The sequence below is a fragment of the Rhineura floridana genome, chromosome 8 (genome assembly GCF_030035675.1).
Source record: "Rhineura floridana isolate rRhiFlo1 chromosome 8, rRhiFlo1.hap2, whole genome shotgun sequence".
Classification (NCBI taxonomy): Eukaryota; Metazoa; Chordata; class Lepidosauria; order Squamata; family Rhineuridae; genus Rhineura; species Rhineura floridana.
In genome coordinates this window covers 36,067,579-36,089,340 of record NC_084487.1, presented here as the reverse complement: position 1 = coordinate 36,089,340, position 21,762 = coordinate 36,067,579, and the positions used below count along the sequence as shown (strand labels likewise).

At 39.8% G+C, this 21,762-nt stretch overlaps 1 protein-coding gene across 6 annotated transcripts in view; it reads right to left on the bottom strand.

Moving 5' to 3' along the window:
- HCFC2 (host cell factor C2) overlaps positions 1-17,650 on the bottom strand; it is a 60,055-nt gene extending 42,405 nt beyond the window's left edge. For 3 of the 6 annotated variants that reach the window (XR_009764382.1, XM_061638883.1, XM_061638885.1), the window contains exons 1-10: positions 17,469-17,650; positions 15,720-15,868; positions 14,186-14,346; positions 13,008-13,216; positions 11,821-11,905; positions 9,045-9,148; positions 7,169-7,357; positions 5,323-5,508; positions 3,170-3,219; positions 1,333-1,450 (exon numbers count right to left, since the gene is read on the bottom strand). Coding sequence is in view for 5 of the 6 variants with exons in the window: in XM_061638883.1 (XP_061494867.1) it covers positions 1,333-1,450; positions 3,170-3,219; positions 5,323-5,508; positions 7,169-7,357; positions 9,045-9,148; positions 11,821-11,905; positions 13,008-13,216; positions 14,186-14,346; positions 15,720-15,868; positions 17,469-17,634 (1,417 nt within the window). In the remaining variant the exon portion in view is untranslated. Of the gene's footprint in view, positions 1-1,332; positions 1,451-3,169; positions 3,220-5,322; positions 5,509-7,168; positions 7,358-9,044; positions 9,149-11,820; positions 11,906-13,007; positions 13,217-14,185; positions 14,347-15,719; positions 15,869-16,233; positions 16,459-16,836; positions 16,888-17,468 lie in introns of those variants that run through there. The other 3 variants (XM_061638886.1, XM_061638887.1, XM_061638888.1) reach the window with 3 other exon arrangements.
- Positions 17,651-21,762: the final 4,112 nt, after the last annotated feature.

The following is a 21,762-nucleotide window of genomic DNA, read 5'->3' as shown; positions in this document are numbered from 1 at the left end:
AGAGAGAGAAGCATATACTATATTGCAAGAATGACCTCAAACAAGATGGCAACTACAAGCTATTTGCCTTCTACAGATGTGGCCCACTCTTGTCCTTTAGACTTGGGCCCAGTCTAAAATATTCAGCAGATGCAAGTGGTTCAGTCCTGAAGTGGAAGCATGGAACACTGTACTACTCCATGTTGCAGATGTAAGACACCATTTTCAAAGCTATTCTATGTTAAAAGTGTTTTTTTTTATCCACAAAAAATAACATAGCAGAGAAAGGTTCTAGCCTAGCCCAACTGCTGCTTTGCTAGCTTTCCAACTGTAGAGAGATAGTGTTTGTTACACAGTGAAGCATTCAAAAATGTGACACACACACACACCTGCCTTGAAGTGGCGTGATGCATTCTACCATCTTGATCTATTACACATGCAGATCAGGCCAGCCCTGACTCTGCTTTAAGACCTTTTGCCCCCTGAGGCAAAGGACAAGATGGCATCCTTATCCCATTCCATGTACAAGAGCTGACTGGCCTAGCAGTTCAATCTTAATTCAACACTGGCAAAAGGAGAGCATCATCCACCAACAGGGTATGGGGCAGCCCATGCGGAACACAGAGATCAGTCCTCCAATAGAGGGGAATACCCAGAAGGGCTCAAGAAGAGCGACCAGGGGCCTACTCTTGCTGTCTCCTACTTCCCACGGCATCCTCTGCCTGAGGCACCTGCCTTATTCTGCCATCTCTGGCTGGCCTTGCACATGGGCCTAAGTGTGCACACCAGGGTTTCTCTCTTCTTCTTCTTTTTACACTATTTTAATGACCCTGAGCACTAGCTTTCTGCATAAACATCAAAAACTGCTCTTGAAATATCAAGAATTTGCCCTACACCTCTGACAGGGGGCAGGAGAAAGCATGCTTTTCAGAAATACAAGATAAGCAAGCTCTATTGCATATTATCTATTGCATAATGTCAAAGCCATTTATTCCAGCTAGATTTTAATGACAGCTCAATTCCTATCAAGGTCTTTGATACTTTCTCATATTGCTTATCAGAAGTATAGAGCTCTAAACAGAAACTTTGTTCTGAGCTTGGGGCCTTGTGCTGGGAAAGGTCTCTTACATCCTAGGCCAACTGGCCATTTTACTTCTTGTACCCATAATAAATCCAACTACATCCTCTGCAAAACCATCTGTTCATGTGTAAATACTATTTTCATTCAACCTGGCTTTAGCTGACTTTCATATTTTAAACTGAAAGCACAAGCAAATGTTTCTGTCCTGCTTATCACCAGCTGCACCTCACATTTAGATTTCCATTTATATCTTCCATGTAAGCTTCTTTTACCTAAAGTGCTAGCAGACAAACATGAAGGAGCACCGGACTCTTTGGAAATGGAATGATTTTTCTCTGAATTTTCAGGTTCCGGGACCTTCCCTTTAGTTTCTGAAATGGAAATTTGCACCTAGACAGGGAGAACAATAAGCAATTAGTTTAGAATAGTGGCTCTCAACATAGCCCTCAATCCCAAGGGAATCCCTCATTGCGATGTGCCTCAGCCACTGCCACACAGTCAAAACTCTTTCTGGGACAGCAAGAACAGCTTTGGCAGAATTTTCCATTTATGTATCTCCACTGCCCACTTCCATTAGACTGTGTCTCACACACCAGAATCAGCAGCAGATGCCTCTGTTGCTGCCCACACAGGGAAGGAGGGCCCTTTGACTGTGCCTTGGCTTGTTGTGTAGTAAGGAATCACTGCATGGAGCCAATGTTGCTTCCACTTCAGCCTGTGTACAAATTAAATTATGGGGCCTAGCCAGCTCATTGACCTCCCCACAAAGCCTGACCAGCAGGGATGGGGAATCTTTTTCAACCCAAGGGCCACATTCCCTTCTGGGTAACCTTATAGGGGTTACGTGCCAGTGGTGTATAGTAGGCTAGTTTTTACACACAAACACACATCCCTCTCAATCCTCCATCCAGGGAAGCAAAAGTAATTATCAGAGTTCAACAACACATCCCAGCCAAGCAAAACCACTCAATGAGGATGTGACACAAGGCCTGTGGGAGGCGTGGCAAGAAGAAAGAGGGTGTAGCTGGGGTGTGTGTGGCCTGGAGAAGAAGCCCAAGTGCCAGGGAGAGAGAGGTCTAGAGGACCATACTGTATTTGGCCCCAGGGCCTTCTGGGGACATCTTAAGTTGTGTGGGTGAGGAAAAGCACTAGACACTGTGCTGAAGCTTCCACCTAAGGCAAGGTCTTTTGCTTGAGTAAGAGCAGGAGGCTTCCCATGTCTCACTAAAACATTACTTTCCCAGAGGATTGGGGTAAAGTAGATAAATATTTATTTAGTCTATTCATATCCCACCCAACATCCAATGATCTCTGTCAATACAACGCCATGAAACACAATCATTCTCATAAAATACAATACAGCAGCAAATATCGTAAGAAAAGCATTTAACAAAATCTTAAGTATACAGTCATAAGCCTGAGTGAATGTCGGGGGGGGAATTTGAGTTCCAAAGCCAGGGTGCCAAACAGAAAATCCCACCCTTCTCTCCACACCAGATGTATAGTTCCCAGTAATAGAACTCTGTGGAGGGCGTCCCCCACAAATCTTAACTCCCAAGATGAAGAATAAAAGGAAAGGCACTACCTCAAGTAGATTGGTCCCAGTTGTTTAGGGCTTTATACATCATCTGTAAAACCTTGAATTTGGCCCAGAAACATATTGGCAGTCATTAAGGAGCTTTAGAAAGTACTGTAATATGGTGCTGACTGGCGAAATCACTCAAAAGACAGGCCAGCACATTTTGCACTAGCTGCAGTTTCCGAGTAGTCTTCAAAGGTAGCCAGAAGGGAATGCGGCCCTTCAAATAGAGCACGTGACATTAATCCAGATGGGAGGTTATTAGAATGTGGATCACTGTGCCCAGGCTATTCCCGTCAAGGAACTGCCACAGCCAAAGGACTCCTTTTCCAGATCAGCAATTTTTTAGCAAGTCATGACTTGGTTTAATCCAATGGCTTGTGACTTTATTCTGGGCTGTGAGGGGCAAAACCATTAGCTGTTGGCTACAGCCTTAGAAGGACAAACTAGCAAGGATTGTTAGGAAAATACTGTATACTTCTATCAAGAATACTTAGAAAAACCTTATTAATAATCTTCACAATACTTACATTGTTTGGGGCTTTACTGAGAGTTTGGCTGTGGAGATCTAGCTTAATTCCTGGGGGAAGGACAATATTCATTAATTGCAGGTTTTGCTGCAGAGAAGAACCATCTTTCATATAAATGTAAAAGTGCTCAACAACAGAATCTCACAGATTCCGGGCTCCTTCTGGGCGGAATAAAAAATTAATAAATAAAATAAATAAAGCTTGTAGGTGCTCTGAAGTTTATTATTCTATTTAGTTGTCACACAAACTCAGTTTCGTTCCACATCACTATCAGAAATACACGAATACTAACCTAGTGTCAAAACCTCCATTTCTCATGATAACATATTCAAAAATGAAACATATAATATACATCCTTGCTCTGTCACTGATTATTTCACACAGAATGGTCAGCTTATCTTAAAGCAGGAACATTTAAATTCCAGAGTGCTGGCTATATTTGCATTAGACAATAACAGATTGTGTTGAAGTAGAAGGATTCAAAGGGGATTCCTTGAAGCCAGGAGTTGCAGTAGAGGAACACTATGATGAAGTCCCCATAGAAGAGCTTGTTGAAAGGAAAATTCATATTCATCTCAGGGTTTGTCTTCATCCCACTTTTTTTAACACATCCCTTCAAGTTTACTAGACTGAGCAATGCACAATTGCAAACATTAACAGTAGATTAAGGGGCCAGGGAGTTCAAATGTGTAATTCTGGAAGGAGAAAACTCTTGTGCTGATGGAATGGACAAGGATCAGTTATGAGACAACAAAGGGCAACGCTGAAATCAACCACAACAAATCCTAGATACTTTACAGACATCCTATGTAAAGTGTGTCAGAGTAGTCCAATCTACAGGTTACTGAGTCTTGCATGATCATGGTCTGGCTACTTAAGCTTGAACAACTACTTTTCAAGGAAAAGGCGCCATAAGCATACCAGCCAAAACTGATTAAAAGCATTCTTAGACACCACTGCCAACTGGGCATCCAAAAGTAGTGACAGATCAAGGAGCATGCTCAACCTGCCTCTTAAGATGAAGTACACCTCCATCCAACAGAGGACTAATTGTATCAGCTGGTACCCCAGCCAACAGTACATCCATCTTGTCTGGATTTAGTGAGGCATCAATATGCCCTAGTCAAAATGTTCAAGTTAATTTCCAAACAAGAGTTCTCAGTTCTAATCTCATGATGTTTCTCCGAAGAAGAGTACTGCTGACAACTTGTTGGTCAGTCAGGGGTTTTATAAATAGGACATTCTATTAATTTTTCTTGCATGCTCTTTTCACTTTTTTGTGGTTGTTGCAGGATGCAGGTTCTTCCCTCACATTTATGAGGTATGAAAAACAAAAGCATCAGTATCTTCTCTCTTTTCCCCATGCCAAATTGAAACTGTGGAAGCCAGATTCCTGCTCTATTTGTTTTTATTATTATTTACTGCATTTATATCCCACCTTTTCTCCAAGGAACTCAAGGTGGTATACATGGCTCTCCCCTTCCTCATTTAATCCCCAAACAGGTAGGGTAGGCTAAGAGGCATTGACTAGCTCAAAGTCACCCAGTGCGCTTCCTGGCAGAGTGGGGATTTGAACCCTGGTCTCCCAGGTCCTAGTCCAACACTTTAACCACTACACCACACTGGCTCTCTACTGTTCTACTCAGGGCTGTGGAGTCAGAGTCAGAGTCGTGGAGTCGGAAGCAATTTTGGGTGGGGTCGGAAGAAATGTATTGACTCCGACTTCAAAATAAAATTAATATTTTAATATTAATATTAATTTATTAATAAATTAATATACACTTGCCATTTATGAAGGAGTCAGAGTCAGACAATAGAAAAATAGAGGAGTCGGAGTCGAAGGTTTGACATACCGACTCCACAGCCCTGGTTCTACTTATAAGGGTGACACAGTGGTTACGTCATCTTATCCCTATGTACTATCCTTGGAATCTAATCTGATAGAGAAAGCACAGAGGTAATCAGAGAACTGCCCAATCACCACTGGTCCCTTTTCCTATCTCAAAAGAGCATTTGGAGCTATAGAAAAAAAATACTTTCAAGTTGCTTCAAAAAAATAACACACTTCACCCCTTTGAAAGAAAAACCTTGCAATCATATTGCCCATATTACTTATAAACATTTTTTCTAAAATGGGCCTTGCACAGTTGTACCTTGCACAGTTGGTGATGGTGCCTCAGGTGCCATATTAATAGGTATTTCAGCTGCAACAGGTGATGGCATGTCCAAATTTAACTGAAGAAGATACCCTTCAACGGTAGGAACTTCATCCCATTTAACTTGGAAAGAATTAGTAGTAGCTCTGATCAGCTGTACCTGTGATGGAGCTGGTGGTTTCTCTTAAAAGGAGAACAGTGAGCTCTCATTATTGTTAGGATGTAGGTTTTTAGGGCAGCTTATGATTTTTCAACAAAATGTTTATTTATATAATATGATACCTAAAAAGGCTTCATTCTCACAAGTTGTCAAGCAAAGCCAAAAATACATTTTTGCACCAGTTTCTATCTATGACCCCAACCTTCTCCGTCATTTTGGCAATAAAATGCACTGGTAGGATTGCACGTGTCTCATTAAAACTGATACTGAACAAACTAAAGAAATCCAGGAAGGCTTATTAGGATGTTCGCCAGTTCATGGTTTTGTCTGCCCGACTATAGAAACATCTCTTTCGGGTCTGAGAACTCACTTTGGGGAGCATATGCACACATGAAAATTGTAAATCAGGCATGACAGAGGTTCCCTACAAAAGTGATAGGCAATTAGCCACCTAGCAACCAGTCCAGTCACAAACAGCCACCAGGTTGCCTATAACTTGCTTGTGAGAGATAGAAGTAATCTTTGGTCACAGCCAGTCTTGTCAAATCTGGCTTCTGGACTGCCAGAAACAGCAAGGTTGCACCATTTACACATTTCCTCTCTTCTTCCCAGAGTAGACAAAAATCCCAGTCAAAGTCAGCTGTGGCTGAGCTGGTGGTTGCATGCGATACAAAGGAAGGAGAGAACTGACTTGATCCTTTGCTTCTGAGCTCTGGCCTACATAACTGCCTATCCAGTCTTGTTGCTGAACACTGCTTGGCACATAGCACCTAAGTGCTCATATATAATTAAGAAAATGCATTTAGTGTATTGCAAAGTTAATTCTTTTCTGTTTTCAGTATATTATTCTGTATGAATTTTGTAAGAATGGAACGAACAAGATACAAAACAAATGGTATTATAGGAATAGGATACTGTAAGGTTTGCTTCTATATCCTCACAGAATCTATACTTTGAGCTATTTAATTTAGTGTTTTATGCATTGGTGTTTTAATCTTTTTAATAGTACAGCACTTCGTTTATATAAGAAAATCAGTATATTAACAAGAACAACTAAAAGGACTAGGACCAGTGCATACTTACAAGAAAGTAAGCACCAATTAACTCTGAGAGAGACATGCACTGCATTGTGCTTCATGCCATTAAGGCCACATATCACCCAAAGAGCCAGTTCAATATAAGATTCCTACTCCACCAGTCAATGTGATCAGCTATGGATTCAAGTAATCCCTCCTCTGCTTTTCCCTCATATATTCAGATCCCCCTGTTCCTTGTCTGAGCAAGCCTTAGTTTTCTCTAAACCAGTGACTGAAACCACAGCTTGAAATAAGCCTCTATGTCTAATTCAGAAGCAATTCACAGCTCATGCAACCTCTGTGCTAGCCAGTTTGGATGTGATGGCAAAAACAAAAAAAGGAGGAAGAGAATCAGAGGGGGGGAGGAGCATGCAAGCCTATGCCATTTTCCCAATCCAAACCATGGTTTGGGATTTGGGAATATTAAGTTAAAATCAACCCTAAATGTGAAGGTTCAGAAGAAGGATGGTTCTTAAACATTTCAGATGTACAATAATGGTGTTTTTGAAAGTTTCAAAATAAATAAATAAATAAATGGATGTAAGAGTTAAATAAGCTATAATGACCATGTGTAATATTATTGAAAAGTATTAACTGGTTAACTCACCAGTATCTAGATACCAAAGATCCTTGCAGCAAACTTGATTGTTCCAAGCTTTTCGGTATCCATCTCTGCCACTCCATATATACAGGCGAGTGCCAACTATGACAGCACAGTGGCCAGCTCTTGGGCCTGGCAACAAGTTATTTTTGTCTTCTAGGCAATCTGAGATTAGACTCATCCATTCTGTGGTATCTGGTAAATAAAACAGATGACCAAAATCAGTGTTTGAACATAGAATGTTTTTCAACACTTAACACTATATTTACTAATGCACAACATCACTTAGAATTACCTATCTATATAACAGATATGAGCAGATATAAAGTTCAAAGACAAGTCTCTGCACAGTTTTTGTTACAATAAAATGCAAATTGGCCAATTTTTCTACTGTAAATTCTGAATTTTAGGTAGGAATCCAAGGAAACTGTATGGATGATTTCTGATTGCATCATTCACATGCACAGGATAGACGCTGCTGGTTTTTGAAGAAATTTTGTGCCCCTGACTGATTATATGACAAAACCAAGACAGACATGGTTTATTATAAAACAAATAAACTGAAGAGCAATTGTTCATCTAAAATTGGTTACAACTCCAAGTATTTTTTAAAAATGTGTTTGCTTCTTTCCCTTTGAAGAAACCTGAGCATTTAACTCCACCAGAGGAGCCATAGGATTTGGCAGAAGCAAGATGCACCACTGCCATGACAAGATGTGCTTGTGGGACAATCTGCTGGTGAAACTGTTCCACCAGCAAAGACATGCGAGCGGAATAGCTAAAATAGGGTGCAGTCATGGGCAGCAGACAAGTATCACATCCTATATTCCCTCAATCAACAACCACATATCCCTGTCAACAGCACAATATTACATCAATTCTGATGCAGGGAATTTCCCTTCCATTGACTTCAGATATGTCCCCATTAACCTGAGTTCATTTGTTCCCGCCATACATGGACAGAACGTGGGCATTGCTCCAGATTGGTGAACACTGCTGGAGTTTCCAAGGATGCTGGAAAGGCTTGCCATTTTTACTCCATTTTTGTATTGTTTGGTTGTGTATTTTTCCTCCTTCCCATCTGAGCTGAGCTGAATAGTAGGGTGCAGACAAGGCAACCATTTTTAAGTATAGGGCAGTTTTATCACAGAGGGAAGTGATCAGGAGACATATACCACTGCTGCGTAGGGCTAGGGCTTAAGTGGACAGGTACACCTCTTTTCTCTCTGCCACCCCTTCTCTCTCCCTTTCTTCCCTTTACTCTCTTTCTCAAACACACAAACCCCATCCATCCATCCATCCACACACATGCAGATCTTCTATTCTTACGGCCCTTCGGCCTGATCCCATGTATGTTTACTCAGAATAAGTCCGAGAGAGATGTTTCTAAGGTGCCTTCCCAATGCCCCCATGGCGCTTTTCCCCTTTCAGAAATATGACAATAAGTGTCACATGGTTCCCACTGGAATTGAAATCCACAAGGAGGCAGCAGAGACAAACCCTCACTCCAACCTCTTTCCCTCAGGGCTCCCCACCTTAGTCCAGAGCAAAGTGGCCTTCTGGCTCACCTGTGTAACATGGTCCAGAGAGGCAAGGGAAAGCAAGAAGAGGCAGTCACATGTATGAGCTTGGAGGCCTGACAGTGGAGCATGGTGGACAGAGCAAAGGACAAAGGACTCCAAAGGACACACTCTGGGGCTGAGCCTCCAAGTTCCTGCTGCATCTGTGGCAATTACAGGAATGGGAGCCACCATAGACTGTATAAAGTATGCAATATGGTGGCTATTCTGCCAGCACAGTGACAGCATATCCCCTTCTCCCTAGCACAATTGGTATAGAAGCTTGCTCAGTAAATTAACAACAAAAGCAAATGAATACTAACCTAAGTTTAGGTAAGAAAATGAGCCAGTACATTTCCATTCTCCATCTTGAGAAGACAGATTATCATCTGTGCTCTGTGGAACCCATCCACCAAAAATGTACATTCTGCAAATATAAGGGTGATGTGGGAAGAGACAAGCTAATTTATTTTCTAAGGCTTCTTTTTGCTACATTAGTTTCTCAGACTATTTTAACAACAACAATTATGTTTCCCTTGCCTTTACTAATTGGAACTTGATTCATCCCCCCTCCCCCATTCCATATTGTTAACTGCTTTTGAAGCGGCTCTAGAGCAGCCTTTGCCAACAAAGTGCCCTCCAGATGTTTTGGACTACAAGTGACAGAGGCTAGTGGAGGCTGCTTACAGAATTTAAAACAGCCTGTAATGTAGGGAAAAGGCTGCTTGCTTGCTAAATCATAAGCATTATCTTTAGGTTTTAAGGAAGTTATTAAAATACACACACAATGATAACCAGTCATTTTAAAAACTGTACTGAAAATACTAACATTTAAATTTCATTCATATTATTTCTCTATAGCCTAATCTTGAAAGAAAAGGAAGATTATTTTGTTTTTTCCTCTGGGAAAGTGCCTGACAGAGTCACAAGCAGAACAGATAGACAATGGATGTCTTTTAAAAACATAAATGAAAACTACCACAATGTTTGGAGGGTAGAGTGAAATCAAATCTGGATAGGACAGCTAATCCCTGTCTGCAGGAAGCCAGATCAAGTTACTACAATATATCCTTGAAAGGGTCTTGGACTACCAGCTCTACCATCTTTCCCAGTGGTTCATCATGAATTATCCTTCAAAAAAACAAAAAGAACTATATAGATGAACTTTCTGCAGGAAAGAACCTCAAACTGCAGCACACCTTCCCTCTAGTGTATTTCATGTGTCTACTATAAGTAGGACTGTGCTGAAACACCAGCTACAAGAAAATCAGATTTCACTGATCCAATGAGAATCCACTATTTCTACATATAATTCAAAAATCATAGTTATATGGGATCCCAGCGATAAGTTTTCCTAAAATTAAAACAGTAGTTGTCAACTATCAAAATTATTAGTGTTTTTACAAAACACAATCTAAAACCTTTCTCAGAAACAGTAGGTAGTTACAGATAATCATGTATCACAAGGCTGACTACTGTGGAGCACACTGAATCAGCTTCAGAAATGAAATATTTATAGCCGTCTGTCACACTGAAAGCCAGCTGAATCATGCCCTTGCTTAAAAGTGGAAATATGGAAATGAAGAGGTATGGTAAAATTTCTCTCACCAGATGGCTGGAATCGACTGACACTGTATTCCTAACCTGTTTACATCATAAGAAGCAACCATAAGTAAAGAGCTGTCTGTAGCTATCTATTATCAGGCATTGGAATGTTTTAACAAATATATTCCCACATATCAAAACCATTTTACAGATTTACTTTTCATAAACCTACTGGGCTAACAGTGGCAAAATGGAGTGGGGTATGGGATTGTATCCATACAATATAACATAACAAAATGCAAGGATTCCATGAATGGCAGGAAGGCACCTGTAGCAATACTGGATGTAGAACAAATCAATCCCTCACATGGGGGGAGGGGAGAGAGTGTACAGAGGAAGATGCAATGCACAATTCTACCCATGTAAGGCAATATAAGTATTTGTCATCTCAAAGAATACACAGGTTTTAATTAAGCTAGAAGCATTTACAGCAGAAGCGAGAAACATGTGGCCTTTCAGATGTTGTTGGGCTCCAGCTCCGATCAGCCTGCATGGCCAATAATTAAAGAAAATGGAGCTGGAGCCCAACAACATCTGGAGGGCCAGATTCCCCAAACAGATGTCCTAGTCAGATGTTCAATCCAACATACAGTGAGTGATGGTGTCAGGGAAGTCAGGATCCTGCCCATTCTGTTCTTGGTCTCCTCTGGTCTTCCACATTGGAAGCCATGCTTGCATAAGTGGCCTACAGATGATGTGGTTCAAGGCCTACACAAGATAGGGTGGGCCTACATTTATAGACAGCTATTGAAATGTGACACCCAGTGTGTAAATGTTTGAGAGGATGGGATCAAGTGGGCACAATGGAGGGAGGTGGAACCAGCTGGCACAATCCCAAACTCCCATGGTACACTGGATCAGATATCTGAATATAGCTGTGGCTGTGTTAAAATGGCAGTAATAGCACCTTTAGCAATCAAATGTCCTTATTCAAGTTCTTATCTAAAACAGACACTCCTTCCCACACATCTCATAATTTTCTTTCAGCTAATAAAAAGTAACTTCAAGAAAGGTCATTTATCAGTATTAATATTTTAACATACACTAGAAAAAAGTACTGGAATACTATAATTATTTTTAGCAGAAGCCTTTTCAAATCCAGCCACAGATACTATGATCAAGCTAAGCCAAGCTTCCCTGTTTCTAAGCTACAATGCTGCACCTCTTGATATTGATGGAAGGGCTTGCCTAATTTTATTTTATTTTCATCCAAACGATGACACAGACTCTCTCATTAATTTCAGGTAACTCAATGTGGAAAATTAAATGTTCCCAATATAAAACAGTTGAAAGTTTCCAGGCATTCACTAAAATGTAAGTAATACATATGTTTCCACAGTTGTCCCTCAATCTGTAGGAGAACTTTTCATAAGGCTGAAGCTGTTTGCATTTCACAGAGATGGACACAGGCAGGATCTCTAAATACAAACACTAGAGTAACAGTCTCCTACTAAGTGTACCTTTCTATAGGTGAGCTTTTAACAACAGACATACTTGTTTCCTATTACATTGGCTGTATGGAGACTACGGGGAAGTGGCACTGTCCCTTTAGTTTCTGGTTTCGACCAAGTCATTGTTTCTATCAAGGAAAAAAAGAGAGAGAAAGCATATATTGGGGATTACTTCCTTGAACATTTATGTCTACACCCAACAAGCATGTACATGTCATTTTACATATTTTAGGAAACTGTACATAGATGCTAGGAGTGAATAGTTTTGAGAAAGATGAGACAAGTCTTTTGAAATACATGCATGCAGGTACTAAATATTATTTATTTAGTGAACTGTAGATATATCAAGTACAGTATTTGTAGATATTTAATAAAATTACATTTTAAATAGTGACATTTCTTTTCAATTTCAGGTGCCGTGGAAATCTATGATCTTCCACAGACGTTTCAGGACTGAAGCTCATTTGCTCTCAAGCCATGTTTATGGAAGACGACAGCAAAACAAAATATTGTTAATTTTTCACTGGCTCATTATCTCTCAACAAGGATCTTCAGGGAGAGGCTTTGACTTTCACAGACCTCCTGCTCATGTAAATGCTTCCAAGTTATGAGGACAGCACATGGACCAAAATATCTGCACCACCTCTAATCTGCCTATAATTCTTGAGTAATGTACCTTGTGGCATGCTGACAAGATAGATTCTAAGCATTGTTTCTGCAAGTGCAACTAGAGTTTTAGGATAAAGCCTTTACAACCTCCATCAAAACTTCAATCAAGGCTATTTCATTTTTAATTATCTAAGGCAGCGAACAAGGATTTAAAAATGCACTGCATGGACTATTCATTGTAAGAGAATTGCTGAATATTTTACCACATTCTTGACAATTAAATGCAGCATTATAAATCCCACTAAAAAGGGCCCTCCACACATTTTTTTTTAAAGTGCATACCTAAAATATTACATCTTAATGCAGCAAACAGGTGTTTGAAAAATATATGATATCGCACATGTACACCCAACAAAGACCCAGGACTGGATACAGCTTTGTTCAGAATGTATAGTAAATACTTTGATGTGCTGCTGTGTGCTGTGTGAAACAGCCCTAAGGTGAAGTCAATGTGTTCCACAGGTTCTCACACACTGCAATTAAAATTATAAATCCTTCAGAATAAGTCAGTCTTCAGTGTGGAAAAACACAAAACTTCACTTGCCACTTAACTATACTCACCTATGTCAAGCTCCCAAAAGTCATTAAGTCGACAGCCAGACATCCCTCCAAAAATAAACATCTTTGGATTTCCTGAGTCTTTTCTACAGTATATAACAGCTGTGTGAGATTCTCGGGGTGAAGGCAGCACTCCTTTGGTCACTGGAATGCTCCATCCCATGACTCCTGACCCATGCTGTAACTCCAGTTCATAGAAATCATTCAAATATCTAGGGCATGAAGAGATATAGAAAAGGAACACTGAATTATATCTGGAACTACTGTGAGGAAACCTTAGCTCATCGACATACTACTGTTTTTACAACATTGTCTGCTGGCCAAATTGTATGTCTTTTTGCAGGGCCAGCTAGATATGACAGAGAGCTAAAGAGATATCACATTACTTTGGAGTTCTCTTCTCCCAGAGACCTGCCAAAGCCAATTTGTGGGTTGTATCACAGCTCTATGTTTATCCACTGAAATCAATGGATGTTAGTCTTGACTGACTTTAAGTCCATTGATTTCAGTGGGTCTACACAGAATGTGACTTAGCCAGATACAACCCTGTGCATCTTCCAGAAGCATTGTAAGACATTCTTATTTGAGCTGGCTTTGGGTGGCCAGGGAAAGGAAAGGGCAAAGTAGAATTATTAACATGTTACCCACCCTGAGCTTTTGGGTTAGGTTAGGCTTCCAGTCCAGCTAATTTACCTATCTTCCAAATTGAAATATATACAAAAATGCTGTACCTTGGGATGTTCAAGAGAAACTAATAGGTTTTGAGATTTTACAAATTATGGTTAGAAGAGTTTCTATAGCATTAATGTTTTTATTTGATTAACGCAACCTTCCAAAGCCATTGTTACACTATATTTGTTATAAGGAAGTTTCAGTAACAAAGCTTTAACATTAACATTCGTAACACTAACTGATGAATGAGCACTTTTTTTTGTTTCCAAACAGCAAACGTACATAATCCAAATTCCTGGAATTCAGGGTGATCAAATTTCAAGAGCTGGTTGCTGATCTTCGTCATCAATTCTGAGGGAAGTTAACACATACTCCCCTTTCAGTGTAATTCAGGTACACAACATTCTAATCCTGTTGCCACAGAACTGTTTCCCTCCTTTTAACTGTTCAAATATTAGAAGAGCCAAACAAGTAATTCTAAATATTCTGTTCCGGTTTCATCAGCGTACCTGGGAATGTTATTGTTTGAGTCTTCACTCTCATTTGCCAACCCACCAAACAAGTAACATTTGTTACCATACAGAGAAAAGCTGTGGCCTAGGCGAGGACAAGGGGGCAAGCCTGTTGACGGGTGCTGAGGTCTCATTTTTTTCCACAGCCATCGACTTGCCTTGAAAACAGAACAGGAGAGTGTTAAGAAAACGTGTCCACTCACAAGTTACAATTAGTGGCTTAGACACGAAGAAATGCTTGTGGAAAGGGATTGAGGGAAAGGGACTGTCTCAATCCTCCTCCCCCTGTAATCCCCTGCATCTCCTGAGGGCCAAGTTTACGGTCAGGGGCTCTCCTGAATTGTGTGGGTAGTGGTGCAGGTCAGAATCACCTCAGATCAGGCACAGGCACTTTTCATGAGTGGAGCCTTAGGAATTAGCTGTTAAGTAGAATCAATATGGCTTACTTCCACATAAAACAAAAAACTAAGATGTTTTGTGGCTACAGTGTTTTTTTAAGCTATTTTAATAATCATGATATAACGTTACATACCACAGAAATCTCTAGTTAAATGTTGTCATATATAATCCTGCTTTACAGTACCCAAGGGTTTTCCCCTTCCTTTTTTATGATCTAAGATTTTGCTTATTTTATCTTCAGCATCTGCATCTGTGCTAGAATTGCTTTTTAAGATATTTTAAAGTTGTTGTTTTAAGACGTTTAGGATGTTTGCTTTTAATATGTTTTTAAAGATATTTTGTTTTAATATGTTTTAAAATATTTTGTTTTTAAGATGTTTTAAAGTGCGTTTAGTGTTTTGATTTGCCGCCCTGGATTCCTTCTGGGAGTAAGGGTGGGATATAAGTTTAATAAATAAAATAAATAATAAATAATAAAATTGTGACAGGGGAATTTTTCAATGGTGGTGTCCAGCATACAGAAAAGCTTCCCCAGCTAAGTTTGCCTGCCAGAAACTTTACAATATTTTCAGGACCAGGAAAAAGCCATCTTTGTTACCAGGCGTTTTAATCTGCTGGTAGTTAATTTCATAGATTTTACTTCCTGTTTTATTATTGTATTTTTGTTATGATTACTTGTTGTATACTCCCCTGAAACTCAAAAGATGAAGGGCAGTATAAGAACATTTTCAACAATTAACAGTGCAGTCCTTTACATTTCTACTCAGAGGCAAGCTCCACTGAGTAGAATAGGGCTTACTTCCAGATAGATGGGTAGAGGATAAATCCTTGACAGCTAATTCACATAAATCCCAAATGAACACATGGTAGTGGGAGCAGTCTGTAGCTGTGTGTACCATTTATCAAGCATATGTTGTCAAACACTGTGCATTCATTTTTAACATGTGAAAAATAGATAGCTGCTAAAAATATAACATACACGCAGTGCAATCCTATACATACACTTACCTGGGACATTTATAGTTACATTATACATTATACATTATCCTAGCACTCTCACCCTATTAGTCGAATATAACAGGTTGTATTTGTTTCTTCACAGCTAGATAAGTGTGCTTAAGTTATACCATACCTGTAATTCATATAAGTCATTACTGTATCTTCCATATTCAACCATTCCTCCAAATACTAGTATTCTGGTTCCATCACAGACAAATCCATGGGCTGCACAACCTGGTGGGATATCTCCTCTAACGGCAGGAAGAAACCATTGGTTTGTAGCTAAATTAAAACACACATGCACACTCAAAAAAAATTCTGTGACCAGACCAGATGCTTGAAAATGCAGTTCAGGGAGCAATCCAACTGCTATTTATGCCAGGCTGAGGGGAGGTGGATATGGCAGACCCCCAGCTCAGCTGGCTGGGTCCCGGGGCTCAGCTGCAGCAGAGTTGGGACCCTGCCAGCTCAGCTGGAGTCCGCCAGGGAAGCTCAGCCCGCAGAAGGCCTGAAAAAGGGGTATTCAGGGGGGGGGTCAGAGAAGGGGCTGAAGGGAGAGGACTTGGGCAACATCCAACTCATGTTTGGTGTGCTCCTGCAGGTCCCAATCCAGGCCAAAATTACACTGGAAAAAAGAAAATAATTACAATGGAAGTCTACGGAGAGCTCTTATACCCCAGTAGGGGTATTCATAGAGCCAGCAATTACTTTCCAGTCTCCATGTGCAGCTCCCGGTTGAGTCCACGTTCAGTCAGCCCGGAGGCTCCTGAATGGCTATTGGATGCTGCAGACTTTCCCACCAGCTCCTCTTCTGCTGGCACCCTTTCCACCAGCTTCCCTTGAGTTGGATCGCTCTGTTAGTATTTTTATTACTGAACAAGATGCCAAAAGTTAGATTTAAACATTAAATACTAGAATGAAGACACCTTTTTAACAATGGTAACTGATGCTACATTAATTAACACTTTAACCATGTGTTTTAGATCCTGTATTTTCAAACAGAAGTTTAACTCTTTCTTGTCTAGAAAGTCTAATTGACAGTATAACTAAATATTCAATTCTTTCTTTCCTTTGTTGGAAGGTAATTTAGAAATTAGAGGATCCAGAAGGCTAAAGTAAAAATACCAATCACTCAAATGTATTTCCTCAGCTAAGCCAGCTATCTTGGATCAAACATATGCAAGCAGACACACAAATCTTAGAAAGCTTTGCGGCCAGATAAACAGGGTTAGGGATAATCTTAAGAGTACCTCATTATCCTCATATTACTCCCCACTCACACAGCTTCTCTGCTCTGAAATCTATTTTGGGTAATAAGCAGAGGGAAACAGATATAGTAAATAAACAAACTCCTAACAACTCTCAGCACCCTTACCAAGCTACAGTTCCCAGGATTCTCTAGGGAAGCCATGACTATTAAAGTGGTAGCATACTGCTTTAAATGTAAAGTCCTTCGAGTTCAAAGCGCCCAGGTGCCTCTTTTTTCTTTGACACATGCCAGAGGCGTATCCGAATCATTACAGCAAACAGATCGAGTCTTGTGGCATCTTAAGAAGGAATAGATATTATTATTAATAATATGTAATTATTATTATGACTGAAGCTTTAATGAGCAAGAAACGATTGTTGTAGCATAAGGCTCTACTCCGTCTTTAAGATGCCACGTTCTTTGGGGCTCTCCTCGTTGACATACTGATCTCGCCCGGAGCTGGCCACAGGCCGATTCCGGCTGCGAGTTGATGATGGTAGGCTGGCGACGGCAAAGCAGCACCAGGTGCCTGGCTGCCTCGCAAGTCCGAAGCGGGCAGCGCCCCAGCCCAGCCATCTGAACCAGTCTTGCTTGCCCGCCTGCCTCTCTCTTTCTCCTTCCCACACCCCGTACCAGTGTTGTACACATGCAGCTCATCGGCGATGCCTTCGTTGCCGCCGCCGAAGATGATGACCAGCTCGCGGATCGCCACGGCGCGATGTCCGTGCCGGGATCGAGGCACCGGCCCCGTGAAGGAAGAAACCCGCCTCCAGTTGAGGGCAGCGGCACCCGCCGCCATCTTATCCCCCCACTACCACAATGCACCGCGGCGGGATCCAAAGCGGCCGCTGAGGACGGCTTACAAAACAGAAGAGGCTGGACGCAGAGGGGGAGTCGAGGGGCGCTTCTTTGCATAGGGCCGTTGGGTTTCCAAAATAATGATGATATATTGCTAATATGCTATATTATGTAACATTGTCATATAATTCATATCATAATATAGTATTAATCAAATAAATATATCGTGTTTATGATCAACAATTTATTGTTAATATGTTATTTTAATTCATAATATAATTATCAATAACAAATATTATTAATATTAATAATAATGACAATAATAATCACCTCTTCTTTGTTTACAGTTTTATCTCTTGTTATTCCCACTACAAAGACATGGGGGGTGGGGCAGAGAGAATAAATGCTGGCACCTTAAATCCAGTACTCATTTAATTTCCTCTCCCTCTCAAAGGGAGCAAAGTGATTTTTAAAAACTTTTTTAACATTGAGGGCCAGATTTTACTTTTTGAACGAAGGTAAATGTGTGCCAGGGCTCAGTTTTAGCATGTGGCTGTCAACACCAGGGCCAATTCTGAAACATTTGTAGTATTTTAGAAAAAAGTTTTTGTAGTGATTCTGCTTTTAATTATATTTCTATTTATAAACCACACTTGGAGTAATACATACATAAATTATGTGAGAACAGTTGGGAAAAGGCCCCTGAGCAACTGCAGAGTGCAGTTTTCTTCATCATATGAGGAACTGGGGGAAGTGGTGTTTCTATATAGACAAAGCATATCTTATTCTACAAAGTTAAGGCTGAAGGAAATGTGCCCTGGCCTGTCTGGAGAAAGGATGTGCTCTAGCATGTGATATCCTCAGCGCCTCTGTGCCTGCCTAGGGCAACAGCTAGCTGGCATGTGGTTGAGAGGCAATCTGGGAAGAACTGGCAGGAAGTCATAGAACTGAAGGAGCTATGCTGGGACTAACTTCATTGTCTACATAGTGACACCTAGAATCAGCCAGCACACAAGTGTGCAGTCTTTGTCCAATGCATTATATAAAATGATGCCAATCACTTCCTTATGTTTTTTATTTATTTTTTCAATTAATTTTTATTCTAATTTTCAAAACCAAAATAATACAAAAAGAAAGCAGCACAAATCAATAACTAATACAATACAAAAAAAATACATATATATAAAAATATTGACTTCCGATTTGTCATAGTTCAGCTATAAATCTATAATATATAACAAACCTATCTCTTAATAGATTATAAAATCACCTTCCTCCAGCGGTTATCTTAGTTGGTTTCAAATCTCATTAACATCATATCATTTTAATATTCCACAAAAAGTCAAAGAGAAGTTTCCAATCCTTGAGATATATATCAATCAATTTTTTTTCTAAATAAACATGCCAATTAATGCAGCTCATCAAATCTACTAAATCCAGTAATTTCAAAACACTATAATTCAACTATAAATCTATAATATATAACAGACCTATCTCTTAATAGATTATAAAATCACCTTCCTCCAGCAGTTATCTTAGTTGGTTTCAAATCTCATTAACAACATACCATTTTAATCTTCCACAAAAAGTCAAAGAGAAGTTTCCAATCCTTGAGATATATGTCAATCAATTTTTTTTCTAAATAAACATGTCAATTAATCCAACTCATCAAATCTACTGAGTCCAGTAGTTTCAAATCGCTCTTCTGTCATTATCCATATTGGGTCCATCTTCCATCTTTACGCACCCAAAAATCTTGCTGTCATAGTCATATAATAAAAGTCTGATAGGAATTTCCTCCATCACAGATATTTTCTTACCATCAAATCCAAACGTAACACTGAAGTATTGTTTCAAAGCCGCATCTCTGCTCCTCTTTTCCACATGATACACTAGTACATTTCTTGAAGGTTTTTCCATTGACACAAAACAGGGATTAATTCTATTAACTTTCTCCATTTCAAGTTCCATCAAATCCTTCCAGTCCAGGAATTTTTTTGAACCGATAATATCTTTATCTCCAATCTCTTCAATTCCTTCAGAGACAGCGCTGTATTCCAAACTGTAATATTTATCTCCAGGATCCGTCACAACCAGGAAATCCAAATCTTTTTTCATGTCCATATTTAAGCCAATCTCCATAGATTGAACCTTGCCTTTAATTTCTCTTTCATCCTTTTTTTGTTTTCCAGATCTATCTTTATTCTCCTTTCTCATAGAATCCTGAGTTTCTTTCAGCTCCTGTCTCATTTCATGAAATTCAGTTCTCCACGCTTGTCTATTATTTCTCAGTTCTTGTTTTATTGAGTTAATCCCATCCATTATTTTCTGAAGCATGTCTAGAAATAAAGTCCCTTCTTGTACATCCATGATCTTCTTAATTGCCATTCTTAAAACCAAAAGAACAAAACTCCTTCAATTTTCAATGTCCCAAGCAAAGAGCAGTTTATTTCTTTATCCAGTTACAAAGGAGTTAATCTTTCCAACCAACTAACGTCACACGCTAGACAGTCCTTATCTCTTAAATGTCCAGAAGTGCAAAAACAGCTTTTAGTTCACAGCGTTCAAATAACTAGTAGCAGAGAGAATGAGCAGATTCGTCAACAACAACAACAAAAAAAGTAGATCAGAAAAAATAGTCCCTTATATATATTACACAAAAGTCTTGTAAATCAAAAAGATTTCTTATCTCTCCCAATCAGAAAGCTCTCATCCGTTGTAATCTTTAAAACTCAATTTTCCATGTCAGCTTTTTGCAATAAAAAAAAAAGATAAGCTATTTATATTTTCTTCCCCCTTAGTTCCTTAAATAAAGAAGGAAAGTCTTACCTCATCTAGGTTATCTTAATTGCTGTTACTTTGACAAATCTCTTTAGCTATATAGATAAGAAAATGATAAATGTAGACAGGAGGTTTGCCTGCTAGTCCGTTAAAAAAAAAACGGGTCACTTATCCAGCTGAGCTAGCATAAAATCCTCGCTCTGTCTGAACTGCTGGAAGACAGACAATTCTGACGAATTATGTTTTTTATTAAGGGACAGATCTCTATATGGCAGCATAGTGTCAACACATTCACAGCACGCCATGCTCACAGCCCATGTATACACACTACACTAAAATGCAGCCACTGCTACATATATTACTTTAGGGAGCATGCATTTGCATTCACTTTTTCTGTCTTTGAGGAGGCCAGGTGAATGGAGGGTACTGCATGGGACAATTGAACACTATTATTTTTATTTATTAAAATATTTTAATCCTTTCTGTCCCATTGAGCCATCTAAGGTGGTCAGCAGTCTAAAATCATATGGTATAAATAATAAAATATTGCAACAGAACAAATAAATCAACAAATAAATAAAATGGAGCATTACAAAATACAATGTCAGCAGCAATAATCAGTAAAACACAATCCCAGGAACAAACTTCCAAGCACCACCTAAACCAGATACTCGCAGAAACAAATGCATCTCAACTGTAAGCCTAAAACAGGACAGAAAGAGGAACAGGAGAACTTCCCAAGCCAGTGTGTTCCAAAGTCTGGGTGCTATCACTGAAAAGGTCGTCTCCTGTGCTCTCATCACTGCACCTCCAATGGTAGCGGGACTTGGACTAGGACCTCGTGTATGCTGGTAAGTTTATATGGGGGAAACAGTCTTTAGGTACCCTGGTTCCAAACCATATAGGGATTTAAAGATCAAAAACAGCACCTTGAATTGATCTTGGAACCAAACGGAGTTTTGAAGATGTTTGTTTTAAACAGGCTTCTGTCCAAACCCTAGCTGATGTATTCTGAACACTTTTCAACAGCAGCCTTGTATAGAGTACATTGTAGTAATCCAATGTAGATGTGAACAAGGCATGTGTATTTATTTCTGGTGCAAGAGGTCAGGTCAGATAGTGCAATCAGGAATGTTAAAGGTTTGAATCAGAAACACAAGTGGAGATCTCAGACTGGAAGCCCCCTGTCCAACATGTAAGCTAGAAAGCCATTCTTGTGGTTAATTGAGGAGAGGCTTTATCATACCCCTCCCATTTCTCTCTGAATTTGATGGCAGTCAGTCAAACCTTATTTTTGGTATTTGGCCACATCCCTCTTCCAGGAGCCAATGCATGCTTTGGGGTGGGG